This window comes from Archocentrus centrarchus, chromosome 2 (genome assembly GCF_007364275.1).
Source record: "Archocentrus centrarchus isolate MPI-CPG fArcCen1 chromosome 2, fArcCen1, whole genome shotgun sequence".
In the NCBI taxonomy this organism is placed as follows: Eukaryota; Metazoa; Chordata; class Actinopteri; order Cichliformes; family Cichlidae; genus Archocentrus; species Archocentrus centrarchus.
Genome location: NC_044347.1, coordinates 20,433,226 through 20,453,091, shown reverse-complemented (window position 1 = coordinate 20,453,091; position 19,866 = coordinate 20,433,226). Strand labels below are relative to the sequence as shown.

Genomic DNA, 19,866 nt, shown 5'->3' with positions numbered 1-19,866 from the left:
GTAGTTTTGGTTCAAACAGATGAACCTTCTGGTTTTGTTGGCCAACAAAAATGTTCACAGAGCTGCGCTCATAGAGGTACCATCCACTAACAGTTGGTTGAGTGGCTAATTTGCAAACTCTGCAATTATTTCTTTTTCAATAGTCCTTTTCAAAAGACCTACATTTAGAACTATTAATTGTATACAGCATGGTAATTATTTGGATTAGTCACTCAATAATAGTGATAGTAATAGTGAGTAATAGTACTAATTACCATGTCTATGAAGACTTAAGACATGTATTTTAATAAATACATGTGCATATCACATAAATGCCTTGAAATCACAAACAAAACTGAAATATATCTGTACTCACACACAATCTTCATCAGTGGAGACAACAGCAGACACCTACTTTACAACACAACCAAACAGTCAGGTATGCTGACATCGTGTTATCAAATCAGTACTGTAGAAAATCCATGATTGAATGCAGTTTGGCAGATAATTGAAAATCTTATCTATCTATATTGACAGACAGACAAAATGTTTTTGATTTGACCTGATGGAGTCATCTCTACCACCTGGTGACTACACAAAAAATAACTCAAGACAACTATGACACCTGGTTTGGATGCGTCAGCTAAAATATTACAATTTCTAGAAGAATTTACAGAATTTATTGTCTTTTCAGATTGATTTATTTACAGATAGTTGGAACAAAAACATGTGGAGGATTGGAAAAACCTTTCCAGGGTGGCGGAGCGGTCAGCTGCCCTGGTGAGGATTGGGCTCGAGCTGAAGTGGAGAGCGGCGTTGCTGGGACTTTTGCCAGGTAGCCAGCCCACCAAGGGCCAGGCGAGTGCCAACAAACTTTGACTGGCATTCAGGGGTGAGCCAGGGCTTCCACCTAATCTTTTCATAATGGTAATAATCCATCACCTTTTGACGCTCTTGCAAATCACTGTCCGCGAGGTCCATTTCTAGGTTCGGGTCCTACTGTCACAGTTGCTGCGGCAGGCAGGGAGGACCTCATAGCAGGACAGCGAGAGCTGAATTGTTACTTTAAATTTTATTGTCAGAGCTTTAACTCAAAAAGGCTGGTCAGGAGCCAGCTACACAGAGAAACCCGAAACTAGAAATCCAAAACTTGAAACTTGAAACCTGAAAACAGAAAACACAGCAGGGACGCCAATCTAGATGTTAAAATGATGAAGACCCAAACAAAGAACAAAACAACACTGAGACCTTAAATACACAGAGGGAAAAAGGGGTGAGTAGAAATAGTGGGGAAGAACAGGTTAAATGAAGGAAACTAATACAAGAAGCAAAACTCAACAGAAACCCAGGGAACATAAAATAAAACAGGAAGTGACTTACCACGACACACGCAGACAGAACAGGAGGACTAGAAAACACAGGGAATCTAAACACCACACAAGGAACCACCTGAAGAACTGAAAAGGGTCAGAACACAGGGACAAAAACACACACCTAACCATAACAAACTGTGGATCTGAACAGTAAGAAACACAAGCCGAAAATACAACAAAATGGAACTACACAAAAAGGAACTCAAGACTCTGGGCCACCGGCCCACAACCATGACACCTGCTTTGGATGTGTCTGCTGAAAGATTTTAATTTCTAGAACAATTAACAGAATTTATTCTTTTCAGATTGATTTATTTACAGATAGTTGGAACAAAAACACGTTGAAGTAGATTAAAAAACTTTTCCAGGGTAAGAAGCTTTTGTTTTTGTATAACAAATTTGTAATTTAAATATTTCTGATTGTTTGCTTGTAGCTCTGTTTTAATATGGCCATTATTTTTCTTCTTCTTTTTTTATACATTTGTTTTCATGCTTCTGAAGGCCTTTGAGCCTTTAGATATAATACAACTTTCCTGACTTACCAAATAGCTTTTAGGGTGTGCACACAAACAAGTCAGCACCCGTCCTGCTAACGGTTGCCAGTTGATGATACCAGTAATGAAATGACAGTTGCTGGGCAGAAACACAGATATAGCTTTACATGTATAAAAGCATGAAAGTGGAAAATGACTGACAAAATCAGGATTTTCTTGCACTTCTACCCAAAATTTTATGGTACTGCTCCTCCTCTGTTGCTGATTGCTGTTCAATGGACCAAAAACCAACTTGTGATGATTTCATTTATATGTCATAGTTAAGTAAAGCACTATGATATATCACAATTAGATTTATCATATTTTGCATTTTAAGAGAACGTTAGGGTTTGTGTGTGAGAGGACGGGGGTTATTTTGTTTGTGTGTGTTAAGAGAACTAATACTCCTGGAGCTTACCCCAGCTGTCATAGGGCAAGAGGTAGGGTGAGGAACAGTTTTTACCCCGAGCCTCAGACTCTTGAACACTATATAATAATACACAATCGCTTCACTGATTCACTATTCACTTCTTCTTCTGACTATCTCACTGGTCACTGCTCAGTGTTTGACCACTCACAGACCACTGTTTACCATAAATATCTGGTATTCTATTCTATTCTATTCTATTCTATTCTATTCTATTCTATTCTATTCTATTCTATTCTATGCCACGATCTCTTTCACTGTGTGAATTTTTGGAATTGTCACCAAAATCTGCTTGAAACTTAATGTGAACTGCTGCATTAAAACTGTTTAATGAAAATAAAAAGAATACTTCTTTCCGTACATGGAAATGTATTCTGTGCACAGCATGGAAAAATATTTAAAGTCTTCAACTATCAGGAGGGCTTTTCCTGTTGAAAGGGAGCTTTCCTCCCCACGGTCAGCAAGTGCTTGCTTACAGGCGTTGATCTTATTGCGACTTACAATGTAAAGTGCTTTTAAATATGAAACTTCATTTGATAGCTTCAGGATAAGATGCTGTGCGGGGAAAAGGCAAAAATCCTGAGCCCTGTGCATAGTCAGGAGGTTTAAAGTACAAGAGGATGCAAATTACTGCCCCATCTCTCTAGTTAGTGCAGGTGTACTTACAGGTCAAACGTATTTGCAGGTTTGTTTCATTTAAGGAGGCTGAACAGTTTGAAAAATAAGTTAACACTGCATTGTCTGAGCCTTTCCTGTAAGCACACACACTGTTCTGCAATCAAACCGTTTCCTCTGCATTTTACTTGAAAGCACAGCTATTACTGTGTTTGCAGGCTGCTTTAATCCATCCTGTCTATATGCCCTCAGAGTCATTTGCACTGCAGATATAGACTTTCTTTTCTTTTCTGGGAAGCAGGTAAGCTTTAGCTCTTTAAAAAAAAAAAGTGGAGACGTTAGACCAAAAGTGAGTAAGTGTAATTTTTAGTTACCATTACAACACAAATAAGGTGCCTTTTGCAGCATCTAAATGGAATCATCTGTCATGATGTGGCTTGCTCTGTGATACAGATCATCTGTCCACCCTTCTGGCCCCACAAATTGCATAAAAGAGATGAGACTTAAGCGTGTATAAATAAATAGCTTAATTATTATGAGTTCTAGTCCAAAATCCTGTATGTTTACATTAGTCAATGCAATGATTACTTTTTTTTGTGTTTTGGTATTGTCACTCCGAAACATGCATCCTGTACTGTAGCACGTTGGATGGGTGGTATGTAAACCATAAGTTTAAAAAATGGTTTTACTTTCACTTTATAATCATGCAAGCCTTACCTTTACATACAACTGATGTGTATAGCTCAGTAGTGCATCTAGATTGTGTGCTCTGGTAATTATTGAGTGATACAAATTTTAATTTGTATCACTCAATAATATTGGTTTTCTCTTAAGTCCACTTTCTGGCCAGCAGTTCAACTGTCCCATCCTGCAGTTCTTTAACCTTATTGATACTTTGCTCGCTCTTCCAACTTCCTACCAGGTATCCCCTCACTCACCACCCTTTCTCCTCAGAAAGTTCACTGGAGCTGAGAAATATTTGAACTAGAATTTGTGGTACTGCTGGAAAATCTGAGCAAAGAGTCACAAATTCTAAAGGAGGAGGTAACTTGAAATTACGTGACCCAAACAAAACTGAAAGTATATTTGTAGTCACACACAATCTTCATCAGTGGCGACAACAGCAGAGAGAGAGACACCTACTATACAGCACAACCAGTCAGGTATGCTAACATTGTGTTACCAATTCAATACTGTAGAAAATCCATGATTAAATGCAATTTGGCAGAAAATTGAAAATCCTATCTATCTATCTATCTATCTATCTATCTATCTATCTATCTATCTATCTATCTATCTATCTATCTATCTATCTATCTATCTATCTATCTATCTATCTATCTATCTATCTATCTATCTATCTATCTATCTATCTATCTATCTATCTATCTATCTTGACAGAGAAATCAATCATCTCTACCACCTGATTTGGATGTGTCTGCTAAAAGATTTTAATTTCTAGAAGTATTTACAGAATTTATTGTCTTTTCAGATTGATTTATTTACAGATTGTTGGAACAAAAACATGTTGAAGTTTAAAAACCCTTTCCAGGGTAAGTAGCTTTTGTTTTTGTATAACAAATTTGTAGTTTAAGTATTTCTGATTGTTTGCTTGTAGCTCTGTTTTAATATGTCCATTAATTTCTTCTTCTTTTATACATTTGTTTTCATGCTTGTGAAGGTATTTGAGCCTTTACATATAATAGCTTTTGGGGTGTGCACACAAACAAGTCAGCACCTGTCCTGCTAACGGTTGCCAGTTGGTGATGCCAGTAATGAAATGACAGTTGCTGGGCAGAAACACAGATATAGCTTTACATGTGTAAAAGCACGAAAGTGAAAAATGACTGACAAAATCAGGATCTTGTGACTGTCGTTCAAATTTTTCACATTGCATGGTGATGATGCCTGGCAGTTTCAGTGGCATTGTTGTTCCAGTTATACAAAGAGATACATTTAAATATACACAGGCAAGTCCTGACAGTGGACACTAGTGTGTACCGCCCTGTGTTACTGCAGTAAAGTGAGTTGTTAATTCTGAGCCTCATTCAAGCCAGCCTCACTCAGACGCAGCTTAAAATTTTTTGCACTTCTACCCAAAATTTTATGGTAGTGCTCCTCCTCTGTTGCTGATTGCTGTTCAATGGACCAAAAACCAACTTGTGATGATTTCATTTATATGTCATAGTTAAGTAAGGCACTATGTTTTTTGTGTGTATGTGTGAGTGTGTGTGTGTGTGGGTGGGGGATTTTGAAGAACTCAAGAGAAATAAATCTCCTGGAGCCTACCCCAGCCATAATAGGGTGAGAGGCAGGGTACACCCTGTACATGTTACCAGAGGCAGACAGCCATTCACAGCTATGGGCAACTTAGAATCACCAATCAACCTAACCCCAGTAACTGCATGTCTTTGGACTGTAGGAGGAAACTGGAGTATACAGAGAAAACCCACACAAACACAAGGAGAACATGCAAACTCCACACAGAAAGGCCCGGGCCAAGGTGGATTCAAACCCAGACCATTTTGCTGTGTGGCAGCAGTGCTAACCACCACGCCACTGTGGTGCCAGGAAAAACAAAACTCCTTTAGCGTTTTTTGTCAATAAAGATATTCCTTTATTCAAGAATGATTTTTATGATTTTTTTAATATGATGCTATCATATTGCATTAAGCTTGCTGAGCTTGAACATATTTAATTTCTGTGGAATCCTGCAGTGATTTTGCAGTTATGTAGAGTTTATGAAGCAGAAGATGAATGCACTGAGAATTTCATGCCATCTATAAAGTATAATTGTTTTTTAAAAAAATATCATATCATCACATTGGATTGACTTTATTCAATTGGATCAGGATTTTCAATTACAATTGTAGAGTTCAATAAATCATACTTGATTTTGTTTAGTGTAAAACAAATTGCAAATATACAGCAGGAATGCGAGCAGGTCACGCTGAAGATTTGAAAGAATTTCTGATCAAAGTGAATTATGAATGAAGAGGAATTACCAGCAAAAATAATAAAAGAAAGACATCTTGATTAAAAAAGTGCTGCTGGAGGTTTATTTCTCTTAATTTCATCAAAGTAACACACACACACACACACACGCACGCACACACACACACACACACACACACACACACACACACACACACAAAGTACCTATGAGTCAGGGTGTGAATATAGGCCGAAATTACTTTCTTCCTCGACAAACTACTTTTGAAACTGAAACAGTCAGATTTCAAGCTCTACTGTAGGACAAACTGTTTCCATAATTTTGTCAAATTTCGATTTTGTACAAATCAAAACTTTTCATATACCCAGCGCATCCTGTTTCTCTTACCAAAAAACAGCAAATCCACAGCTGCTCAAGCACATAAGCACACACCGCCATCACATTCAGGCAGACACGTGCACAGAAATTACAGAAATTCATTAACCATGATAAACGTCAGGAAACAGCTGGACAAGGCTTTGAAATCACGTATTTCATGACTCATGAGTACAAACCTGTAGGCTAGGCACGGATACTCTTTGTATGAAAAGGCAAATGTTTTCAGCAGATGTGACAAAAGGCTAATATTTATATATAAATAATACTGAACTACTGAAAACTGTTGTTAACAGGCTGCTACCTTGTCTTATTTCAATTGCAGGTTCTTCTCCTCCTCCCGCTCCACCTCCATGTTCACCTTGTAAGATATTTAAAATATGAAACAAAATTGTTCAACCTCAAAGATAAAACAAACACATAATGATGTATAATTAATTTAAAACTTTACCCTTCCAGTGTGATGTATACAAATAACATGTTCACTTTACAGTTTTAGAGGCACCACTGAGGAAGATACAATGGGAGTGAGTATTAAGACTGTGCTTCCTTAAAGAGGTGTACTAGAATTGGCAAAGGCTAACCCATTAATCTCACTAACTCTATGTTAATTCTAGCTAAAGTTAACTGTGTGCTAAAGTTACAGCAGCAGAAACTGCTGAGTCACAATGTCACAGAAATTTGCATACAGTCACATGGAGATGCAGAAATGCTGCTGGAATTGCAGCTGGTAGAAAATTTAATTTGATTCATTTGTATATTTGTCACAAAGAATCGAGGCAGTCAGCTTTGTTGTGGATAATGTGATTTCCACATATTTGTCATTAGGCTGTGGAAGAATGTTTGGAACAACAATGCAGCTTATAATGTGTAAATGAATCAGTAGAAAGAATCACACCTCTAATGTGCAGCTGTCATGTTAGAAATAAACCACAGTGATGAACCTGCACTGAGTGCTAAGATAAAATATATTATGAATTCACGAGATTATCCATTTTCTGCTGCCATTTCTTCTTTGCCTCTGGCTGTCATACGTCTTAAAATCTTTATAGATCGTTATCACCTTTCCTCTCAAGTCTCTGACAGTCAGTCTAAAAGGGTTACATGTCAAATGTCCTCTTTTATGTAACCCCACACACTCAGGCAGAAAACTTAAGTTATCCATAATAACTAATTTAATCATATTAATTTTCTGTGACTGTGTTTTTAGATGTTATCAAACCAGCCAACATAAATCCGGCTATGTTAATCTTGCTTCTTAGTACACCCCTCAAGTGTTTTAATTGTTATTTTGTGTTTACACTGTTGTGTAATGTTAAGCTGTAATTGCACACTAAAACCTATTGTAATCTGCTTATTAATGAACAGTCAGAAAGAGAGAGACCTGCAGCTTGTGAGAGATTATAAGCCTCACAAAGATGTCCAGCATCTTAGAATTATGCTTCATGGACCACCAGGTGCTGGAAAGTCCAGCTTCATCAACTCTGTCGACAGTGTTTTAAGAGGCAAAATCACAACTCGCGCTCTGACAGCGAATGCCATTAACAGTTTCACCATTGCGGTATGTATTTCCTTATTACAGTCACTGTTTGCATCAAAACAACTACACCGAACTACACTGAAAAAAAGGAAACAATAATGGGTACAATTTGTGTGTAAACTATTCAAACTTTGATTGTTGCTGGTATATGGAACTAATATAACATTACATTTTTTATTTACAGTGCAGAACATGACATCATATAACACTATATAACAACAATACTTATTTTTTACAGTATAAAACATATAAAATTCAGAAGGGAAATCCAGGATCTTTTTACCCTTTTGTCTTCACTGACACCATGGGCCTTGAGAAGAGCACTAACAGAGGAATTCATATAGACGACATCAAACTTGCCATGAGTGGACATGTAAAGGATGGTTACAGGGTATGACAGCTGCATTCTTACTCCTCATCAGAGGACACAGTGCACACAGTGCTGTGTTACAGAAACTGCATCATTCAAAGAGGTTTCACTGAGTTTGCTTTTTTTTCTAGTTCAATCCCACATCACCCTTGTCTGAAACTGATCCTTACTACAACAATTCCCCCACTATAAATGACAAACCCCACGTTCTGGTTTTTGTTGTTCCTGCCAACATAGTCAACATAATCGATGATGAAACGATCGAGAAGATGAAGGATGTCAGATTAGCAGCTCGTGACAAAGGTGAGAGCAGATGTTGGTCAAAGAGCACTTTTTATGTCATAATTTCAAATACTAGAAAAACACAAGATAAAGTTATTGCTTTGGTTTCTGTATTGCAGGGATCCCACAGATAGCTCTGATCACTAAAATTGATGAAGCCTGTCCTGAAGGCAAAGAAGACATAAAGAACGCCTACAAGAGCAAGTATTTGAATGAGCTGGTATGTTCCAAGAAGTAACTTGTAGCTTGTTGAGCTTGTAGACAGTTTGTACATTAATGTATCATCTGTAATTTAGCTGCACATTTCACTACATTTGTACACAAACCTTCCTTGGAATCAGAAAAAATAATTCAATAAGTAATTTATAATTGTATGTCACTAGTGCAACAGAACAGTTTCAGTTTTCTTAACTGTAACATTGTTTAAACTTAGATGGAAAAATTGAGCTTGATCCTGGGTCTTCCAATGAACTGCATCTTTCTCGTGAAGAACTACCACACAGAAATTGAGACGGATGACAGCGTGGATTCACTGATACTGAGTGTACTGAAAAAGATCATCGACTATGGAGAGGACTACCTGAATGACTTAGACTTAAAACCAGCTGGGGAAGATGGAAAATGAAGATGTAAGCAGCTACAGTTACTCTCCAGGTGTTCCTGATTTGCCATAGTTACAATCACAGTTAAAACAACATGTTAGTTTCATTAGAACCTTTATCATACTGACTTTAGACTGGTTCTTATTTTATGTAACTTTTTCCTTTGCAATCTAAATTAAAATAAACTGATAAGTATTCATCTTAAGTTTTATTATCAATATTTCTGAAAGAAAATCAGTACATGTACTTTTTGTTCTTTGTGTGCTCAAAGTGTCATCATCAGGAAGAATTACTGATACATGCATGTAAACTGCTCTCTGCTCTGTCATTGTAACCTTCGATGTAAGACTGTCCTCTCTGAATCAGTGCATTAACACAGTGAACCCAAATGTTCTTGAAAAAATATCAAAAATTAAAAAGACACACGTGCACAGATGGAGGGTCAGTGAAGATGTGCTGATTTAGAGGGATTACAAGCAGACTGTGATCTGTTGAGTTTGTTCTCTTGTTACCAGAATTTTAATTAAAACATGATTATGACTGACCAGAGAGTGTGTATTTATTCATTCATTCATCATCACTGATAATGTTAACACAACATTGATAATGTAAAGGTAAATTAATTTCTGTAGCTCTCTCATTTTTGTATCTCTAATGTGTTCAGGTAAATACAATCATAAAAAACAATAATAATACACAACATTTAAATAGTTATTTTCAGCTCATTATTTTCATTTTTAAGGTATGTCTTTAAGTCACATTTATTTTATGAATCCATTGTTAATGCCATAGAGTTTATAAACCCATAGACGCACCCAGGAAGTCATACAAGTCCAAACCAGGCTAATCCTTTATCCTTCAAAGTTTACCTTCTTGTGATAAAATCAGAGTGCAAATGTCAAAATGTGGTCAGTGTCTGCAGCTCCTCTTCAGCCTCATCATGCATCTGTCCCCTCAATTTTAATAGTACTCTGTTTTTCATACTCATTTATTACACTTACTACACTTCATACACTCATATATTCCAACACATGCATCCAAGATTTCACCTTCCAGATTAATGGGGAGGGGAGCAGGCAGGTCTTTCCACACCCTTGTTTCCTACATCCAGCCCGGGGGTTGGCTAGGGTGTTTAGTGTTGGGCTGACTGCATTCTGGGGTGGCTGTTGGCTCTGGGGGGACTCATTCGCCCACACGTCGGAAGATGGGTCTATGTGGATGATCTTTCTGTGTGTGTGTGTGTGTGTGTGTGTGTGTGTGTGTGTGTGTGTGTGTGTGTGTGTGTGTGTGTGTATGGGTGGTCCTGGGTCTGCTCAGCATCAGGTGATTCTTGTCCGCCTGGGGCCCTCCCTTGGCCTTAGGATGACTGGCATTTCCTCTGGTTCCAGTATGTTTTTGTGGCTGGGCTGTGTGCTACCCATGGGGGGGCATTCTCTACTGGCCTCAACCAGGTTCTGTCTGTCTTGATCAGCTTCCTGTGGGGTGTTGGGTGGCTCTGTTGCCAGCCTGCACAGGGGGCTGGCCTCTCGGGTGTATGTGTGTGTTTGTGCATGTGCGTGCTTGCATATGTGCACGTGAATGTGTGTATGGCTGGACCTGGATCTGGAACTTGTTATGCGGGTTGCTCGGGTTGGGCTGTGAGGTGTTGGGTGACTGGCCTATTGGGGGGGTGGGGGGGGGGGGGGGGGGGGGGGGGGGGGGGGGGTGAGGGGGGGGGGGGGGTGGTGAGGGGGGGGGGGGGTGGTGGTGTCCTGGATCTTTCTCTATCCATCTCCGGCTTCTGGTGGGTGGAGCTGAGGCTTTCCACCCTCGTTAGCAAGTACATTTTATGACATGAACACACTCACGCTTACTCATACAGGCAAATTATAGCAGTGTTGTTGGTTTGTGTACGAAAACTGGAAGGACACGCACATCCAAAAAAAGTAAAGACTGGGTGCTGGGCCAAAAACGGGACGATGAAGAAGAAGAAAAGGTCTGTACACCAGCAAAGTTCCTGAATAATATTTATTAGGGACAAACCTTACATGAGAGTGATGTTTCGGGCCATAGATTGTTGTTCCTCAGACTAAACAAACAAACAATGGAGGACTGATGGTATATATACATGGTTGCAAAATCTGCCAGACATGACAGGCTTAAAAAAAAAATGTGTAGGGAAGGGGTGTCCAAACTACAGCCGGTGGACCAAACATGGCCCGAGCTTGGATTTTATATGACCTGCACATCTTGTCCATACCTGTGTTATTTTTGGCCAGCTGACCGGAGCAATGAATACAACTCAGCATGCAATTCCTCTGTTTAACTCATGGAGGCAGTGTCATGTAAGAGATGTCTGCTAAATGCTTCAAAACCTCAAAAAGAAGATGATTGAATGATTAACCAATCATAGCCCATGCTGTGTGATGCTGTGCGCTCTGGGTGGGAGTTATAATCGACACACATTGATAACTAAGTGACTTTTCAGAGCCCCACCTACATGTTTTTTTTTTCAAAACTGACTAGTGAGAAATTTACCAACTTTTTCCAATGACTTTTTTGCAATTTTTCCAGAGACACTTGTCACAAATGAAGCCCTGCACCACAGGCTTCCCAACTCTGTGGAAGGTCATGGTTGTCAGTATGGGTGTTCTGTTTAATGTTTTCCTCCTGTTTTCTTTGCTGACAAAGTTGGTGTTTATAAGGTTTTCATGGTCCTTTGCTGCCGACTGCTTCACCTCACCTCACTTGCATCTGCCGTCAGAGCTGACTGAAGTTCAGTGTGACGGCAACACCAGCATCTCTCTCTCTCTTACCTTTTTGCTGGTGTCGTGCCAAAAAGTGATTTTTGGTATTTGCCAAAAAAAAAAAAGCTGGACCTGCACTGTGTACCTGTGTGCCCTTCACATCAGTAGCTTACCTGCTGATCTGTTATCAGAATTACACAGCAGCACTTTACAGTTTCTATATGCTATAAATTTCAGTTGGAAAAAAGAGATTTGATACTCTACATTTGATTACTTCATGTTTGTGTGCTGCAAAATTTGTGGCCACTTTTGTGTTAATCTTTCCATTTAATTTACCAGTTTTTATTTTCAGCAACAACAATGACTTAATATAATTTTGTAAACATGACCAATATTTGTGATTTATTATTGTGTAACATGGACTACACAGAAGGACAGTAAAGAGCAACACCACAGGTGGAACTGTTGATCAATGCTCCTTGTCATGGTTTGGCTGTGTGGTGGAATGCAGGATGCGTGACACTGAGCTAAACTTTGACAGCTTTATTTTGCTGAGGCTCATGGGAGAAAATCAACAAAACAACAAAATCTCAACCAAGGCCAAACCACAAAAACAAGCCTGGGAGAACTAGGGAATACGTAAGCTGGAAAACACAGCAGGAAAGAAACATCGACAATGATGCAACAATGATCAGATGAAAACTGAGGGCTTAAATACACAGCAGGTAATTAGGGCAAGAGGAAACAGAAGGGCACAACAGGTGAAGCAAATGAAACTAATAACAAGGGAAGCAAAACTAAACACAAAGCTCGGGCACCTCGGGCACTTTCACATTGTCGAATCTGGCCCTCCTTGAAACAAGTTTGGAAAACCCTGGTGTAGGGCTTCAACCACTTGAGGGACACGCTGTCTCAGCTCCATCCGGTCTTTAAGTGATGACGTAGAATTCCATTTCCGGGTCCAAACTCTCCTGTGTTCAGTACTCAGCGATGCTGTGTCACTCGTTGTTTTGACCGATCCGAATGTAATAGTGAACAGTGACTGGGCTGCCATTGCTGTCCATTTATGGGCATCTGGACCCAGAAGTGACATCGGACTTAAAGACCGGATAGTCACTGCAGCTGCAAATTGTGAAGAAGGGTCATGTTCAGTTTTAATTTCTACCCCCAGGCAGTATCAATTGAACTCCAACAACCAAGGGTTCCTGTGGATGATTGCTCCTTCAGCTCCCACCAGGTGGAACTTTAGCTGGACTGCCATGGTCTTCTCTGACCAATAATTAGCCTTTGCACAGCTCTTAAACCTGTACAGGAACTCTTTCCACAGAGTGGTGCCATTGTATTTACCGGGCCTTAAGGTGGGAACTCTCTGTGATTATAGTCATCCTCACTCTCAGATGAAGACTGGCGGTACACACTGGAGGGCTTTCGTATGAATACATTTGGTTTGAAGGTCCTTTAATTGTAGCATCTCCTCTGGTGGGTTACAGATGGGGGTGTGCAGTCCAGTGCGGGCAGGACAGAGGGATACACGAGAGGCAGGGGTACTCTGGGTGAAACTGTCTTGGTGAACTTGAGAAAACGGATTCAGTCAATGTTTCAACCAGAGATTTCCTCTTCTCCAGGGACGAGTACCTCGGGGTTAAACTCCCTTGTGGAAACAGCAGAGGGGACAGCACTGTGTCTTGGAGCAGCAGGCTGTATTTCATAGGCACCCAACACTGTATTTTATCACATTTTCTCTAGTCTCACTCACAGGCTCACTTTCACTAGTATCTGAACTCCTGCGCATTCACACTCTAGCTCTCTTCTGTCTTCACACACACACACACTGCTGAGTCTCTGCTCTCTCCCTCTTAAAGGGGTCACACCATTCGAATAGCATCAATTCCTAGAAATCACATGATCCAATGAAAACTGAAAGTATATTTCTAGTCATCTCCATTAGAGGAGACAACACCAAAGAGAGACATCAGCCTTACAGCACATGCCTGGATACATATTACATACGTCAACACACACAACAAAATCAAAATCTTTTAGTTGTCCCACGTACAAGACTAAGAACCAAGGAGGGACAGAGCTTTTCAGGCAGTGGCACCAAAGCTCTGGAATTGTTTACCACTCCAGCTCCATTTAGCTGAGTCTGTGGAGTCTTAAAAAAACTGTTGAAAAACTGTTTAACCAGGCTTTCTGTTGACTTTATTTGTATTCTTTTTCTTTTATTATGGTAATGTTAATATGTTTTTAACATGGTGTTTTATCTGGATTTTTTTTTTTTTTTTTTTTTTTTTTTTCTAGCCTGTCATGTCTGGCAGTTTTCGCACTCAGAATATGATCCGAATACGCTGGTGTACCAAACATATTTGCTTTTCCAAGAATAGCTCTTTAAGTTTTACAATAGGCTACTCTTGTTAGCATGTATTTAGTTTGAATTTTTTTTTATTTTATTTATTTATACCAGGCGTGACAGGCAGAAAGGAAAGGGTACAAAAAGGAGTGAGAAAGAAAAACAAAAACAAAACAAAGGTGAGAAAAGAATAATCAAAGAATGATATCCACATATCTACACCTGCACACACATACGCATACACCCAAATACACACATAATCCTGCTGTTGCTTGCAAGTAATGTGTGTATGTGCCTCTGTCATGGAACGTACTCACCAATGGAGGCAAGAAACTGCAATCCTGCCCCTCGTGATCCAGAGGCGAACGGGAAAGGACCCAGGGGACGCGGCCTATCCACGGCCCACCAGGACATCAGAAGACGAGAGGCCACACATCCCGATGGCAACTGCGCACACACCCCAGAGGAGGAAGGAGGGAGACCCCAGACGGACCCCCCCACGGCCAAACGGCAAGAGTCCAGACAGCCAGAGGCAATGAGCAGCCAACCCCCGCCGCGGGCCAGCATCCCCCGCACGAGCCGCGAATGCGGCCCCAGGGCCCCAGGCGCCCGAGAACCGCCCGACACCCAGCAGAGCCCCCCCCCACGCCAAAGAGGCCCGAGCCACCCCCAGGCCACAACCGCCAAGGGAGCGGGCCAAGAACCACGCCAAGACATCCAGCCGCGAACCCCGGGACCCACGGGCACCCGACACTCCAGGGGCAGCTGTGGCAACCAGCAGGAAGCAGCAGGAAGCGATAGGGAGTGATAGAGAGGGGGGACTCCCACCCTCCGCAACCATGTCCCACAGGTGCCAAGGCTCAGTGAACCACAGGCCCAGGCCCTGCTGTCCATACACTCACACACACACACACACACACACACACACACACACACACACACACACATGTACCACACACATATCTGGATTTTTTTGATATTGTGTTTTAATTATTGTACAGTCCTTTGTGACTTTTTGTCTGTGAAAAGCACTAAATAAATAAACTTTACTTACTTACAACAATCGCTCTATCTCCTGAATCCTGTTGCTCCTATGTGAGAAGGTGATGCACTGGCTTATGGTATGTTGCAAATTTCAGTAGGGCCGCAACTATCGCTTAATTTAGTAATCGAGTATTCAATCAATTATACCATCAATTACCCGAGTAACTGGATAAGAAATACTTTTCACATTAACAGCTCGTCTGCATATTTTAACTTCTGTACTGCAGTTTTTTCCTGTGTGAAACCAACAGGGTGGATGAAGCAGCTACAAAGTTCTCTTTTCTTCACTTGATGATCAGGTGGTTGATGAAGGACCTCCAGACGTTTCCTAGTAAAGGTTTAATGGTGGTTACAGGGAGAAAACTTTCTTCCGCTCCACCTGAGCTCACCGGCTCCGCCTCTTTGCGCTTGTGCAGACAGACTGCATGTAAATCAGCTGATTGCTGCTGTTGCATCATCAGTGTTTATGTTGAAAAACTGGTGGCTGCGTGAGCGTAATCTTGCAATGCTTTATATTCACAAGCATTCTCCTAAATAGGTTTCTACTGCAGGTCTATATTTAGTCACTAATCAGGGATTAAAGTAGTGATGAGAGTGTGAAACCGAAGCTTCGATACATGCTTCGAACCCTGGGCTTACATCTCCAGAGAACCACTGCTTCGACGCTTGCGTCAGAGCGATAAAAATCACATGACATATGACGTCTGAAGCAGCAACTGCTTTGGTTTCGGACTGAATCACCTGACTGGTTCAGGTGATTCGCTGGTTACGAGTGAAAGAGCGAGAGCAAGACAGTCAGCCAGGTTCATACTCGCACAGTTTTAGCGTTGTTATGGCCAACAGTTACTGCTGAGTTATGAATTATAGACAACCTTTGCTGGCTCGTCCTTTCAACGTTATGACGGACGTTGTCGTATCAAGATTAACGCAAAAGCGGTAGTTACACGAGCACACCCAGTTAATGCCATGTTTTCCCAGCACTCTGTTCAGTAACACAACACACACATTCATCCATCTTTATTTGTAAACAGAACCTGATACAATGATATTTGGTCATAACGTGTGCGCCTCAAACAATGCAAAGATGCTTCAGATCATTGAGGTGTGTGAGCGTGTGCGTGCAGGTGTGTAATTGAAAGCATTGCACTTTTCCAGGAGAGGGCGCTATAATTGAAGCTTCGAGTAATGAACCTATTTTCGAACCATTTGGCTCAAGTGGTTCAGTGCTTCACAAAAGCTTCATTTTCTCATCACTAGATTAAAGTATAAAAAATATTTTGACAGGGAAGGGGTTCTTCCGGTACCGGACAATCACTAGCTCGCTAGCAATATGTCCGGGAGCTGAAGTAGAGAAAAAAATAACAGCTGAAATTCTCAGCACAGCCAGCACAACACACTGACACGCAGAGAGCAGTGGAGGTGTGGAAAAACATGTCAGCGATGATCCACTCAGTGTCAAAGGGAATCCATCGCAGCGACGGAGAACTAAGGGGGTTATTTCCTGATCCCCACTCCATTTCGGGAGATGGCGGTAATGCAGCTTTAAGCTGGTTTGGTAAACCGCAAACCCACAAGAAGAAGACCAGGACCAGGGAGAACTGTAATGCAGCTAATGTGGGTCGGGTTGGATCCGGTCGGATTGCATTTTTTGTTTCTTTCCGATATCCGTTCCAGTAATTTAGGCCAGGATCGGACCGATACTGATACTGAATATCGGATCAGCGCATCCCTAGTTTTATTTACAGGTTATTGGTACAAAAACGTGGAAGATTTTGAACACTATTAAAAAAATTTGGAGTAAGTAGATTTTGTTTTGACATAACATCTTAATAGTTAAAGTATTTCTGATTGTTTGCTAATAGCTCTGTTTAAATACGTTCATTATTTTCTTCTTTTTTCATTTCCCTTATGTTTTCATGTTTGTGACGTCTTTGGGTCTTTACATATTATAATAATAGACAATACAAATGAAACTTGCTTGCTTGACCATATAGCTTTTTGGAAGGTGAACATAAACATAAGTTTTCTTGAACCTGAGATATAAATGTCATGTGGCGTGGTGGTGGTAATGTGGAGTCAAATGCAGATGAGAGAGTTGGATAGAGTTATACAAACTTTTTCTTTTTTTTAGATTAATACAAACTTAACAAAAGTTCTACAGAAACAAAGGCTATAAATATAAAAAGAAGGGAGATCACACAGTTATTTTAAGGCAGACTGACAAAACAGTTGGGTGGACTAATTGGGGAACACAATACAGCTGGGGAACAAACAGGTGAATCAAATCAACACAGGAAGCAAAACTAAACACAATGTACCAGAGACACAAGACTACCAGAATAAAACAGGAAGTAATGAAACACAGGACACAGAAATGTGGTCTTGGCAGAGCACAGGGAGAGCATAATAACTGAAACAAAGAATTACATACAAACAAACTATAGCCAAGAACAGCATTCTGATAACTAAACTAAGGAGGCCTGCAGGAAAAATAAAGAAAAGCACCAGGTAATAAGTGTAAAAAGGACAAAGCTGCAAACTAATAATAAACAGAGCATTAACAGAGACAACAGAAACTGAAAGTCCAGAACACAAAACACTGGACTTCAAACCCAGGATCATGACAATATATAATTGTTACTAAACATGGAAAACTGTTGTCAACATGCTGCTGTGTCTTATTTCAATTACAGGTCCTCCTCCTCCAGCTCCATCTCCTTGTAAGATATTTATAATATGATACAAAATTGTTTAAACCTCAAAGAGAAAACAAACACATAATGATGTGTAATTATTTTAAAACTTACCCTTCCAGTGTGATTCATACAATTAATATGTTCACTTTACACTTTTAGAGAAGCCACTGAGGAACATACAATGGTTGTAAGTATTAATAGTGTGCTTCCTTAAAGAGGTGTACTACAATTAGCAAAGGCTAACCCATTAATTTCACTAACTCTGTGTTACTTCTAGAGTCACAGTGTTCAGTATCATGAAGTTCACTTTCTTTTTACATGGTTTGATCATTGTGTGAACTCATGCTTAATGTTCAGACCTTTGCTTTAAAATCATCAGTTAGAGCCACACTTTACTGAATCTTTTCCTGACAAAATGCTCTAAGTATGTGTGACAGATTCTCTGCTGAAGCTCTACATTTCATATGAGCAACTTGTTGAGCTGTAATAGCTGTGTGCAAAAGTTACAGCAGCACAAACTGCTGAGTCACAATGTCACAGGAGTTTGCATACAGTCACATGGAGATGCACAAATGCTTATTTGTAATTTCACATTGTTGAAACTAATTATTTTAATTCTGGATATTTATGACAGAGAAATTTTGTTGTGACAAATGTGATTTCCACATGCTTGTTATTAGGCTGTGGAACAATGTGTGGAACAACAATGCAGCGTATAATGTGTTAATGTATCAGTAGAAAGATTCACACCTCTAATGTGCAGCTGTCATGTTAGAAAAAAAATAGTGTGGAGCCTGCACTGAGTGCTAAGATAAATATATTAACTTCACAAGATTATTCATCTTCTGCTGCCACTTTTTCCTTGCCTCTGGCTTTTGTCATAGTCCGGCTCAAAGGCCATGACAAATAATAGGAGGGACACATGTTAAGCTCAAACCACCAGTTTATTTTGCCATAAAATAAAGCTAATATAAAACCCAAAAAACAGAAAAACATGGGGCTGGTTAAAGGAGGTAAGGACAGGGGGAAAAAAAGCCTCCCAGGGCTGAGACAGCCAGCTCTTAAATGCTCCAGGGAGACTGGCCAGGTGCTCCCAGTTGCACTGATTAGCTCCGCCCACCAGGAACCTGAAAGACACAAACAAACAGACAAACAAACAACAGCAGGCCCCGGCCAAGGCAGAGGGCCGTCACACTGTCATACTTCTTATAATCTTTATAGATCATTATCACCTTTCCTCTCAGTTGGTCCAAGGAGTTACAAGCCATGTCAAATGTCCTCTTTTATGTAACCCTGCAGACAAGGCAGAAAGCTTCAGTTATCAGTAATAACAAAATTAATAATCATACTAATTTTCTGTGACTGTTTTTAGGTGTTATAAAGCCAGCTAATGTAAACTTAGCTATGTTAATCTTGCTTCTTGGTACACCCCTCAAGTGTTTTGTTGTGTTATTTTGTGTTTGTTCACCACACTGTAATCTGCTTAATTAGAGAGAGAGAGAGACCTGCAGCTTGTGAGAGATTATAAGCCTCACAAAGATGTCCAGCATCTCAGAATTATGCTTCATGGACCACCAAATTCTGGAAAGTCCAGCTTCATCAACTCTGTCCACAGTGTTTTAAGAGGCAAAATCACAACTGAGGTATGCATTTCCTGAGGATGCAGCCATTCTTTTCACAGTCACTGTTTGCATCAAAACTCATATCTCCACAAATTTCCTACAAAATGTTCGAGGACTACAGGAGTGCACTGCAGTGGTAACTGGCTGATAGATATTATATAGATATAGATATAGAACTAGATATCAAAAAGAGTTAACAGAATAGTGGATACAGCCAGTGTCTAAATTATTCAAAATGTGTAGAGTCTTTACTGTAGTTTATGATACTAACCTTAATTCTAAGGTTAATTCTAACCATTTAGTGGTTAGAATTAAGATTAGCTGCCTAGATTATGGGAATGTGGATCTTTCAGATCAGTTTCAGAAGTGATTGTGATCA

The 19,866-nt window shown here is 40.1% G+C and overlaps 1 protein-coding gene across 1 annotated transcript; it reads left to right on the top strand.

Annotated features, from left to right (window-relative positions):
- The first annotated feature begins 4,030 nt into the window (after positions 1-4,030).
- Positions 4,031-9,511, top strand: LOC115793082 (interferon-induced protein 44-like). Its single transcript, XM_030747839.1, has 9 exons — positions 4,031-4,090; positions 4,420-4,480; positions 6,581-6,619; positions 6,749-6,782; positions 7,624-7,816; positions 8,034-8,186; positions 8,297-8,468; positions 8,567-8,667; positions 8,881-9,511. Exons 2-9 carry the CDS (start codon positions 4,453-4,455, stop codon positions 9,070-9,072), a joined length of 912 nt encoding a protein of 303 aa, XP_030603699.1. The 5' UTR covers positions 4,031-4,090; positions 4,420-4,452; the 3' UTR covers positions 9,073-9,511.
- Positions 9,512-19,866: the final 10,355 nt, after the last annotated feature.